The 13,016-nt window shown below is 38.4% G+C and overlaps 1 protein-coding gene across 5 annotated transcripts in view; it reads left to right on the top strand.

Annotated features, from left to right (window-relative positions):
* The window catches only part of BLTP3B (bridge-like lipid transfer protein family member 3B), a 124,837-nt gene that overhangs the window by 59,540 nt on the left and 52,281 nt on the right, over positions 1-13,016 (top strand). For all 5 annotated transcript variants that reach the window (XM_073213684.1, XM_037023000.2, XM_037023003.2 and 2 more), the window contains 3 exons: positions 2,445-2,634; positions 2,948-3,088; positions 4,051-4,221. In XM_073213684.1, coding sequence (XP_073069785.1) covers positions 2,445-2,634; positions 2,948-3,088; positions 4,051-4,221 — 502 coding nt within the window. The remainder of the gene's footprint in view (positions 1-2,444; positions 2,635-2,947; positions 3,089-4,050; positions 4,222-13,016) is intronic.

Here is a 13,016-nt window from a genome sequence, read left to right as displayed (position 1 = left end):
TTTTAGCTTCTTTTATCATATTGCTTTTCTTGATATTAAATAGTAACTATCAGCCAAAGGCAGAGCAGTTAACAGAAAATGGAAACAGAAGAGATCAGGTAATCTATAATTCAGATAGTCTCTTACTTAGTCTCTGTATAATTTCTCTGCATATCATTTATTCTATATATCAGTGGAACTTTTATGACTCTTAAAAGTTAAGTTGATGCCTTAAAAATTATAGGCCTTTGAATTACTCTAAAATTCATTAAATATAGAATGCTTACACTTTATATGGTTGGGATTTTTATAGATAAAAATCAGATGCTAATAAAGTAGAAGCATGAGGGCCAATCACAAAGCTTTCTTGATAAGTTAGAATAGTTCTTTAAAAATAGGGTTTTTTTAATTGCCTGTTTATTTTTGCATTCCATAAATTTGGATCTGGCACTTTATTATAATTTCCTTAAGGCAAGTTCTCTGCACTATCTTGGGATTGTGCACCTGTTAGATAAAATGTTCACATAGGCCTTAATGAGATTAGTGCCTTTTTCAAGTTGTACAGCGTGGCAGCCCAGAACATTTATAGTATTCTAGGTGCTCTGTAAAACCAGTGATAAAACTCTTCTTGAGGATGAATATACGTACAGATATGTGTGTGCTTGAATACACACGCACACACACACATCCTTCTTTTTCACCAAGGTTGAACCACCTTTACATTGTGCACTATATAAAAATACCTACAGTGGCTTGCTACATGGGAATCTGGTGGTGATTCATCCACTACGAAGAGTTAACTAGAGGCCAGGTTTATTAGATGTGCAGTTTATCAGTAGACTACAGGTAATAGTGACTGAGAAAGAGCTTTCTCATTATGTTTTTTTCACATTAGTTCATGCATCATCCAGCTATTTGAGATTTTAAAGTTTAGATTGTGATTTCACAATTACTGGCCTTTGGCTCTGCCCTCTACCCCCAACTCCAGGTTTAATAAAGTAGATTGGAGATGTTCTTTAAATTGGCTAGAGTAAGAAACATTAGAGAAAAAGTAGACAAGATTATTGAAAGAGGATAAGATCAGGAAAATTGCTATTAATGAAAGATATATTTTAATTCGGTGTGGCAGAAATTAGGTATTTTGTCAGTGTGTGCTAAGTGTAGTTGATAGTGTTCTTCCTAATTCATGTTTTTATAGTATCAGTAAGCTTTATAATCCTATAATCATATAATAATCCATATGTTTTGATAAATGACAGTACGGTCAGTCTATTTTTGTGTTTTCCAGATTTGCTTGATTATAGTCATCACTTAGGATGCTTATTAAATCCATAGCTTTTTTTTGTTCCTTCAAGACTATGATTCATTATGTCTGTAATAGTTATAAAAAATATGATTATGTATTTTTTTTTAGGGGAATGAAGATCATTGGGTCTTTTTTTTTATATGAAGATAGTAAATCAAGATGTTAGGTGGCAGGTGTAGGGAAGAGATGTGTATGATTGATAAAAATGATGGGTTCACTTCTATATATATTGGCTTTGAAATGTGTGAAAGGCAGCAAGGTTGGAGATACCTGGTGGACATTTGAATTTTATAGTCGAAGATCCAACAAGATATTAGATAGAGACATAGATTTAAGAATAATGGTCATATTGGTTATTGAAGTAATATGCCCCTTTCACCAATGCTCCTGCCAAAATATATTGATAGTATACAGTCCAGTCATATTGTATTATCATTCTCAAAACATGAGCTCTACTTCCTTACTTCTCTGTTCTTTTGCTTATGTGTTTTCCTATTTTAAGATTTCTCTTCTTTCCCATCTTTCCTGTAAAGTTCACTTTTTTTTCCTGGATATAGTTCTCCCCAGTTACAAGCTCTTTCTTCCTCTATCAAATGATGATTCCTCTTTTTAAAGCATTTAATCACAGGCTGCCTCAGTTTCAGTTATAAGGGTGTTTTTCTCCTCCCTAAATAATCTGCCAACCATACAAATATCATAATTGTATTTTGGTTTTCCTTATGTTCCAACATTGATCACATAGTGATGCTCAGTAAATATTTGGTGAACTGAATTAGGGACTTTTCTTGACCTTATTCCTAAATTTTAAGATTATTTTCCAGTTGGACTCTGTAGCCTTTTTGTTAAGAATATAACTCTCTTATTTACCTTATAGATGCCAGTTGGCTAGACTAATGCTTTTTCAAAATAGGCAGCTTTGAGCAATGATTACAATAACTTTATTTAGGGAATAACCTCCAATTCTTAAATACTTTATTATTTTGAGAAGAGCATTTTTATGACTTACATGTAACCAGGCTAGCTGATTATTTTAACCAAACATTTTTTAAGCAAAAATGAATATTTTGGCAGTTTGTACTTCTATGAGAATATTAACGGATAATTTTTTCTCTTTTAATGATTAAGTTTGGGTGCATTATATTTTGTTTTGTGTTTCCAGTGAATATGGCTTTGCTGAAAAAGTAGTTGAGGGAATTTCTGTTTCTGTAAATTCCATTGTCATCCGCATTGGAGCAAAAGCCTTCAATGCATCTTTTGAACTTTCCCAGCTACGGATCTATAGCGTAAATGCAAACTGGGAGCATGGAGATTTAAGATTTACTCGTATTCAGGATCCCCAGAGAGGAGAGGTAAAATTTTTGACTTTTCTTTTTTTGTTTAAAAATGGCTTAGTCACTGATAAATAAGAAAAGATGTTTAAAATAATTACTTCACGTGGTTACTTAGATTTACATACTACTACATTTATTCTTTTAACTATTCTCTGTATTACTCTTGTTTAATTTAAAATGTGCATATTGTAATTTTTTACTGTAATAAATCTTTTAGGATGTCATTAGAAAATTAGTAAAGAGATATTTTTATGTAAATTTTTCTGTTGTGTACAACTGCATTTTTCTCATTATATTTGTATGAGTAAATGAAACTAATCTCTGTTCTCAGGTTTTGACATTTAAAGAAATAAATTGGCAGATGATTCGAATAGAGGCAGATGCTACACAAAGTTCACATCTTGAAATTATGTGTGCTCCTGTTCGGTTAATAACCAACCAATCAAAAATCAGAGTTACACTTAAAAGAAGAGTAAGTCCACAAGGTTACCTTTTTGATTCATGGGATAAGTGTTAGAATTGACAGGAAATTTTAAATAATTTTTAGGTGAAATACTGGAATATTAAAGAAATGAAAAATAAAAAGAAATACAGTGCCTCAAGCAGTATTTGAAGAAGTCTAGTGTAATGGTAACATTTTTCAGTCTTCTGGATTTAATAGATTTTTATTTTTGATAGATTAAATAGAGAAATATATATTGAGCATTAACTGTCTTACAATTTCATCTATTGAATGAATCTTGCTCAGTAGTGGGCAAATAACAAAGCCTCCATGATCAGTCACCAAAACTACTAGCTTTTGAAGGTTATTAAGATATGGCTGACATTTTAGATAAACAGTTAAAGGTAGCTGCATAAAGACATCAGACATTGAGAGTTCCTTATGGATTGTGGTGAAATTGAATGAGGGAGTAATGATTTTCTTAACCATGGCTCAATTGAAGTCTCAGTAATATGTTTTATATCACTAGACACAAATAACTATTAAATTTATATTTAATTGAAAATTTTTTTTTCAAAGTATACCAATGCAAATATTCAGAAATATGAAATGTCAAAATAGCATTTTAGTTTTTATTTAATTTAATGCCCCTTTCTGTGCTAGAATTAGTTGAATTAATATAGATAATTATGGGATTTATTAGCTACAAATGCAAAATTAAATTATATAAATACTTGAGCCTCTGTAACTTCTACCTGTTAAGGTACAGGAATTTGTCCATGGCTTTATTTTTTTTTTTTTTTTGCTTTTTTACTCCTGTATCTCTAATATCAGGAGATATACCTTCCATATTATAAGAGCTCAGTAAACATTTCGTGAATGAGGGGAGGGTCCCTATTTAATTCCATTCAAAATTTTTAAACATTTCTTAATACAAGTGCATTATATGTCTTAATTCTTAGCTTAATTTTATGAATCATTTTTTCTGACAGTTAAAGGACTGTAATGTCATTGCAACAAAATTAGTTCTAATTTTGGATGATTTACTTTGGGTTTTAACGGATTCCCAATTGAAGGCTATGGTACAATATGCAAAATCTCTTAGTGAAGCAATAGAAAAATCAACAGAACAAAGGAAGACTATGGCTCCTGAAGCTACACAGGTATGCTATTAAATTAATAGGAAAAAAACTTTATGTGTAAATGGTTTAAAAATCAGAATGTTTAGTTGTTTTCTTTATGTGAAATAAATTGTGAGACTTTTAGTCCAAGAATCTTCTTTATCTGGATATCTTGCTATTTAATTTTTTTTTTTTTTTTTTTTTTTTTTTTGAGAGGGCATCTCTCATATTTATTGATCAAATGGTTGTTAACAACAATAAAATTCAGTATAGGGGGGTCAATGCTCAATGTACAATCATTAATCCATCTCAAGCCTAATTCTCGTCAGCCTCCAATCTTCTGAAGCATAACGAACAAGTTCTTACATGGTGAACGAATTCTTACAGAGTGAATAAATTCTTACATGGTGAACAGTACAAGGGCAGTCATCACAGAAACTTTCGGTTTTGATCATGCAATATGACCTATAAACCATCAGGTCAAATATGAATATTCATTTGATTTTTGTACTTGATTTATATGTTGATCCCACATTTCTCCTATTATTATTATTATTTTTATTTTTAATAAAATGCTGAAGTGGTAGGTAGATGCAAGATAAAGGTAGAAAACATAGTTTAGTGCTGTAAGAAGGCAAATGTAGATGATCAGATGATCAGGTGTGTGCCTATGGACTAAGTATTAATCCAGGCTAGACAAGGGCAGCAAGACATCCACGGATGCAGAAGATTTCTCTCAAAGCAGGGGGGGTGAGGTTCTGAGCCTCACCTCTGTTGATCCCCAAATTCTCACCTGATGGCCCCCCTGCGACTGTGCCTGTCTTAGGTTGTTCCTCCCTTGAGGAATCTTACCCGTCTCTGGCTAACCAGTCATCTTCCGGGGCCATACAGGGAAATGTAAAGTTGGTAAGTGAGAGAGAAGCCATATTGTTTGCAAAGGTTAGCTTTTTACTTCTTTGCAGATTTATGCCCTGTGGCTTCTATGCCCAGCACTTGTCTCGAGGTATCTTTACCACCTGGAGGAATTATGATACTCGGTAAATTCGATATGAGGCACGAATTCTATTTAAAGTTTGTAGTTAGGAAGGAAGAAGAAAAGCTATAGATGTAGCATATGAAGGAAACTTGGGAGGATTGATTATTTCTTTGACATATCTTCTTGTATAGTACCTTAAGTATGTATAGGTTTTAAACTACTAACTAATTTGCACACACATATTGACATAATAGGAATACGGTGACATAAACAAAGCAAATCTATAATTACCAGCCATCTCCAGTGAAGCCAAGAAAACCATTTAGGCACCCTAGGCATTTGTGAAAATTTATCTATGATATGATGGATATTTTCTAACTGTACTTGAACCATCAGACAAATTAAAGCAGCCCATTTCTGGGATCTGTTCACATCCCATATGTTCTTTTAACCATAGATAGTCTATAGTCATGAGATTTTGGGGTGCTACAACTTGCACCCCTCCCAACTCCTGGTTGAGTTCCAACAGTACAGATCCAGTCAAATTCGTTGTCTCACTGTATGCACATGCCAGCCTAGACATCTCCCTCCTCCTTCTTATGGCAAGTCCAGGAGATGGTGGGCTGGATGCAGCCACAACCGCAGCATCGTCCGGATCCCTGTGGAGGCTTTTTGATGATCATCCCCCGGCACGAGTCCTCCAGAGAGTGCTGATGCCGGAAACTCCTCCTCATATCGTATCTTAGTTCATTTTCTGGGTATCCAAGCTAGGCCTTGATCTTCTGCATAGAAACAAACAGACCCTTTGCCCACACTTTGACATGCCCTCTATACCACTGTGCAGAACTCATTGGAGGTCAGCACACAGTAACTGCTTTTTTTTTTTTTTTTTAATTAAGAGAAAGGAATATTATCAGAAAAGAGTACCTCCATAGCTGATCATCTGACACCCTTTAAGTGATCAACATTAAGGATATTTAAAGCATGCGTTGATCTTTGATTTACCAATAGTTTTATCCTGTTAAGGAGTAATCCCCCTTTTCTTTCTTTCTTTCTTTCTTTTTTTTTTTAAATTTTTAATCTACACTTACCTGAAGAATACTATGTTTACTATGCTCTCCCCTATATCAGGTCCCCCCTAACAACCACATTACGGTTACTGTCCATCAGCTTAGCAAAATGTTGTAGAGTCACTACTTGTCCTCTCTGTGTTGTGCAGCCCACCCTCCCCTTTCTCCCTCCCCCCCATGCATGCTAATCTTAATACCCCCCTTCTTCTTCCCCCCCCTTATCCCTCCCTGCCCACCCATCCTCCCCAGTTCCTTTCCCTTTGGTACCTGTTAGTCCATTTTTGGGTTCTGTAATTCTGCTGCTGTTTTGTTCCTTCAGTTTTTCCTTTGTTCCTATACTCCTCAGATGAGTGAAATCATTTGGTATTTCTCTTTCTCCGCTTGGCTTATTTCACTGAGCATAATACTCTCCAGCTCCATCCATGTTGCTGCAAATGGTTGGATTTTTCCACTTCTTATGGCTGAGTAGTATTCCATTGTGTATATGTACCACATCTTCTTTATCCATTCATCTACAGATGGACATTTAGGTTGCTTCCAATTCTTGGCTATTGTAAATAGTGCTGCGATAAACATAGGAGTGCATCTGTCTTTCTCAAACTTGATTGCTGCGTTCTTAGGGTAAATTCCTAGGAGTGGAATTCCTGGGTCAAATGGTAGGTCTGTTTTGAGCATTTTGATGCACCTCCATACTGCTTTCCACAATGGTTGAACTAATTTACATTCCCACCAGCAGTGTAGGAGAGTTCCCCTTTCTCCACAGCCTCGCCAACATTTGTTGTTGTTTGTCTTTTGGATGGCAGCTATCCTTACTGGTGTGAGGTGATACCTCATTGTAGTTTTAATTTGCATTTCTCTGATAATTAGCGATGTGGAGCATCTTTTCATGTGTCTCTTGGCCATCTGTATTTCTTTTTTGGAGAACTGTCTGTTCAGTTCCTCTGCCCATTTTTTAATTGGGTTATTTGTTTTTTGTTTGTTGAGGCGTGTGAGCTCTTTATATATTCTGGACGTCAAGCCTTTATCAGATCTGTCATTTTCAAATATATTCTCCCATACTGTAGGGTTCCTTTTTGTTCTATTGATGGTGTCTTTCGCTGTACAGAAGCTTTTCAGCTTAATGTAGTCCCACTTGCTCATTTTTGCTGTTGTTTTCCTTGCCCGGGGAGATATGTTCAAGAAGAGATCACTCATGTTTATGTCTAAGAGGTTTTTGCCTATGTTTTTTTCCAAGAGTTTAATGGTTTCGTGACTTACATTCAGGTCTTTGATCCATTTTGAGTTTACCTTTGTATATGGGGTTAGACAATGGTCCAGTTTCATTCTCCTACATGTAGCTGTCCAGTTTTGCCAGCACCATCTGTTGAAGAGACTGTCATTTTGCCATTGTATGTCCATGGCTCCTTTATCAAATATTAATTGACCATATATGTTTGGGTTAATTTCTGGGGTCTCTAATCTGTTCCACTGGTCTGTGGCTCTGTTCTTGTGCCAGTACCAAATTGTCTTGATTACTATGGCTTTGTAGTAGAGCTTGAAGTTGGGGAGTGAGATCCCCCCTACTTTATTCTTCTTTTTCAGGATTGCTTTGGCTATTCGGGGTCTTTGGTGTTTCCATATGAATTTTTGAATTATTTGTTCCAATTCATTGAAGAATGTTGCTGGTAATTTGAGAGGGATTGCATCAAATTTGTATATTGCTTTCGGCAGGATGGCCATTTTGACGATATTAATTCTTCCTAGCCATGAGCATGGGATGAGTTTCCATTTATTAGTGTCCCCTTTAATTTCTCTTAAGAGTGACTTGTAGTTTTCAGAGTATAAGTCTTTCACTTCCTTGGTTAGGTTTATTCCTAGGTATTTTATTCTTTTTGATGCAATGGTGAATGGAATTGTTTTCCTGATTTCTCTTTCTATTGATTCGTTGTTAGTGTATAGGAAAGCTACAGATTTCTGTGTGTTGATTTTGTATCCTGCAACTTTGCTGTATTCCGATATCAGTTCTAGTAGTTTTGGAGTGGAGTCTTTAGGGTTTTTTATGTACAGTATCATATCATCTGCAAATAGTGACAGTTTAACTTCTTCTTTACCAATCTGGATTCCTTGTATTTCTTTGTTTTGTCTGATTGCCGTGGCTAGGACCTCCAGTACTATGTTAAATAACAGTGGGGAGAGTGGGCATCCCTGTCTGGTTCCCGATCTCAGTGGAAATGCTTTCAGCTTCTCGCTGTTCAGTATAATGCTGGCTGTGGGTTTATCATATATGGCCTTTATTATGTTGAGGTACTTGCCCTCTATTCCCATTTTGCTGAGAGTTTTTATCATGAATGGATGTTGAATTTTGTCAAATGCTTTTTCAGCATCTATGGAGATGATCATGTGGTTTTTGTCTTTCTTTTTGTTGATGTGGTGGATGATGTTGATGGATTTTCGAATGTTGTACCATCCTTGCATCCCTGGGATGAACCCCACTTGGTCATGGTGTATGATCCTTTTGATATACTGTTGAATTCTGTTTGCTAATATTTTATTGAGTATTTTTGCATCTACGTTCATCAGGGATATTGGTCTGTAATTTTCTTTTTTGGTGGGGTCTTTGCCTGGTTTTGGTATTAGGGTGATGTTGGCTTCATAGAATGAGTTTGGGAGTATTCCCTCTTCTTCTATTTTGTGGAACACTTTAAGGAGAATGGGTATTATGTCTTCTCTGTGTGTCTGATAAAATTCCGAGGTAAATCCGTCCGGCCCCGGGGTTTTGTTCTTGGGTAGTTTTTTGATTACTGTTTCAATTTCTTTGCTTGTAATTGGTTTGTTTAACTTTTGTGTTTCTTCCTTGGTCAGTCTTGGGAGGTTGTATTTTTCTAGGAAGTTGTCCATTTCTTCTAGGTTTTCCAGCTTGTTGGCATATAGGTTTTCATAGTAGTCTTTAATAATTCTTTGTATTTCTGTGGAGTCTGTCGTGATTTTTCCATTCTCATTTCTGATTATGTTGATTTGTGTTGACTCTCTTTTTCTCTTAATAAGTTGGGCTAGAGGCTTATCTATTTTGTTTATTTTCTCAAAGAACCAGCTCTTGGTTTCGTTGATTTTTGCTATTGTTTTATTCTTCTCAATTTTGTTTATTTCTTCTCTGATCTTTATTATGTCCCTCCTTCTGCTGACTTTAGGCCTCATTTGTTCTTCTTTTTCCAGTTTTAATAATTGTGATGTTAGACTATTCATTTGGGATTGTTCTTCCTTCTTCAAGTGTGCCTGGATTGCTATATACTTTCCTCTTAAGACTGCTTTCGCTGCATCCCACAGAAGTTGGGGCTTAGTGTTGTTGTTGTCATTTGTTTCTATATATTCCTTGATCTCTATTTTGATTTGTTCATTGATCCATTGATTATTTAGTAGCATGTTGTTAAGCCTCCATGTGTTTGTGAGCCTTTTTGTTTTCTTTGTAGAATTTATTTCTACTTTCATACCTTTGTGGTCTGAAAAATTGGTTGGTAGAATTTCAATATTGTGGAATTTACTGAGGCTCTTTTTGTGAGCTAGTATGTGGTCTATTCTGGAGAATGTTCCATGTGCACTTGAGAAGAATGTATATCCTGTTGCTTTTGGATGTAAAGTTCTATAGATGTCTATTAGGTCCATCTGTTCTAGTGTGTTGTTCAGTGCCTGTGTGTCTTTACTTATTTTCTGCCCGGTGGATCTATCCTTTGGGGTGAGTGGTGTGTTGAAGTCTCCTACAATGAATGCATTGCAGTCTATTTCCCTCTTTAGTTCTGTTAGTATTTGCTTCACATATGCTGGTGCTCCTGTATTGGGTGCATATATATTTAGAATGGTTATATCCTCTTGTTGGACTAAGCCCTTTATCATTATGTAGTGGCCTTCTTTATCTCTTGTTACTTTCTTTGTTTTGAAGTCTATTTTGTCTGATATTAGTACTGCAACCCCTGCTTTCTTCTCACTGTTGTTTGCCTGAAATATGTTTTTCCATCCCTTGACTTTTAGTCTATGCTTATCTTTGGGTTTAAGGTGAGTTTCTTGTAAGCAGCATATAGATGGGTCTTGCTTTTTTATCCATTCTATTACTCTATGTCTTTTGATTGGTGCATTAAGTCCATTTACATTTAGGGTGACTATTGAAAGATATGTACTTATTGCCATTGCAGGCTTTAGATTCGTGGTTACCAAAGGTTCAAGGTTAGCTTCTTTAGTATCTTACTGCCTAACTTAGCTCGCTTATTGAGCTGTTATATACACTGTCTGGAGAGTCTTTTCTTCTCTCCCTTCTTATTCCTCCTCCTCCCTTCTTCATATGTTGTGTGTTTTGTTCTGTGCTCTTTTTAGGGGTGCTCCCATCTAGAGCAGTCCCTGTAGGATGCCCTGTAGAGGTGGTTTGTGGGAAGCAAATTCCCTCAGCTTTTGCTTGTCTGGGAATTGTTTGATCCCACCATCATATTTAAATGATAGTCGTGCTGGATACAGTATCCTTGGTTCAAGGCCCTTCTGTTTCATTGCATTAAGTATATCATGCCATTCTCTTCTGGCCTGTAGGGTTTCTGTTGAGAAGTCTGATGTTAGCCTGATTGGTTTTCCTTTATAGGTGACCTTTTTCTCTCTAGCTGCCTTTAAAACTCTTTCCTTGTCCTTGATCCTTGCCATTTTAATTATTATGTGTCTTGGTGTTGTCCTCCTTGGATCCTTTCTGTTGGGGGTTCTGTATAATTCCATGGTCTGTTCGATTATTTCCTCCCCCAGTTTGGGGAAGTTTTCAGCAATTATTTCTTCAAAGACACTTTCTATCCCTTTTCCTCTTTCTTCCTCTTCTGGTATCCCTATAATACGAATGTTTTTCCTTTTGTATTGGTCACATATTTCTCTTAGTGTTGTTTCATTCCTGGAGATCCTTTTATCTCTCTCTATGTCAGCTTCTATACGTTCCTGTTCTCTGGCTTCTATTCCTTCAATGGCCTCTTGCATCTTATCCATTCTGCTTATAAATCCTTCCAGGGATTGTTTCACTTCTGTGATCTCTTTCCTGACATCTGTGATCTCCTTCCGGACTTCATCCCACTGCTCTTGCATTTTTCTCTGCATCTCATCCCACTGCTCTTGCATTTTTCTCTGCATCTCATCCCATTGCTCTTGCATTTTTCTCTGCATCTCTGTCAGCATGTTCATGATTTTTATTTTGAATTCTTTTTCAGGAGGACTAGTTAGGTCTGTCTCCTTCTCAGGTGTTGTCTCTGTGATCTTTGTCTGCCTGTAGTTTTGCCTTTTCATGGTGATAGAGATAGTTTGCAGAGCTGGTACAAGTGACCGCTGGAAGAGCTTCCCTTCTTGTTGGTTTGTAGCCTTTTCCTGGGAGAATAGCGACCTCTAGTGGCTTGTGCTGGGCAGCTGTGCGCAGACAGGGCTTCTGCTTCCCGCCCAGTTGCTTTGGGGTTTATCTCCACTGTTGCTGTGGGCTTGGCCTGGCTGGGGCTGTTCCTCCAAAATGGTGGAGCCCCGTTGGAGGGGGAGCAGCCAGGAGACTATTTATCTCCGTAAGGGGTCTCTGTGCTCCCTGCTGCCCAGGGGGTTAGAGTGCCCAGAGATCCCCAGATTCCCTGCTTCTGGTCTAAGTGACCTGTCCTGCCCCTTTAAGATTTCCAAAAAGCACTCTCCAAACCAAAACAACAGCAGCAACAATGAGAGAGGGAACAGAAAGAAAGAGAAAAAAAAAAGGAAAAAAAAGGAAAAAACAAGCGATTTTTTTTTTTTTTTTTTTGTCCTCAGGTGCCGGTCCCAGGCACCCGCTCACTGGTCCTGCTGCCCTGTCTCCCTAGCACCAGGGTCCCTGTCCTTTCAAGGCTTCCAAAAAGCACCCACCCACCGGTCCCGCAGGGAAGGAACGCTCAATATTCTTGGTCCTCAGGCACTGGTCCCACGCACCCGCTCACCAGTCCCGCCGCCCTGCCTCCCTAGCACCGGGGTCCCTGTCCCTTCAAGGCTTCCAAAAAGCACTTGGCAAAAAGAGAGAAAAAAAAGGGGAAAAACGCGCGATTTCTTCCGTCCTCAGGTGCTGGTCTCAGGCACCCACCCACCGGTCCCACAGGGAAAAATGCGGGATATTCTTTGTCCTCAGGTGCCGGTCCCAGGCACCCGCTCACCAGTCCCGCCGCCCTGCCTCCCTAGCACCGGGGTCCCTGTCCCTTTTAGGCTTCCAAAAAGCACTCGCAGAAAAGAGAAAAAAAAAAGGGGAAAAACGCGCGATTTCCTCTGTCCTCAAGTGCCGGTCTCAGGCACCCGCCCACCGGTCCCACAGGGAAAAACGGGGGATATTCTTTGTCCTCAGGCGCCGGTCCCAGCCACCCGCTCACCAGTCCCGCCACCGTGCCTCCCTAGCACTGGGGTCCCCGTCCCTTCAAGGCTTCCAAAAAGCGCTTGCCAAAAAGAGAAAAAAAAAAAAGGGGAAAAACGCGCGACCTCCTCCGTCCTCAGGCACCGGTCTCAGGCACCCGCCCCCAGGTCTCGCAGGGAGAAACGCGGGATATTCTTTGTCCTCCGGCGCCGTTCCCAGGCACCTCCTCACCGGTCCCGCCACCCTGCCTCCCCAGCAACGGGGGCCCGTCCCTCTAAGGCTTCCAAAAAGCGCTCGCCAAAAAAAAAACTGCTCCGGTTTCTCTCCACCCGCCGGGAGCCGGGGGGAGGGGCGCTCGGGTCCCGCCGGGCTGGGGCTTGTATCTTACCCCCTTCACAAGGCGCTGGGTTCTTGCAGGTGTGGATGTGGTCTGGATGTTGTCCTGTGTCCTGTG

Source organism: Manis javanica, chromosome 10 (genome assembly GCF_040802235.1).
Source record: "Manis javanica isolate MJ-LG chromosome 10, MJ_LKY, whole genome shotgun sequence".
NCBI classification, from domain to species: domain Eukaryota; kingdom Metazoa; phylum Chordata; class Mammalia; order Pholidota; family Manidae; genus Manis; species Manis javanica.
Note: the sequence above shows the minus strand (reverse complement) of the source record. Positions and strands in the feature narration are given on the sequence as shown.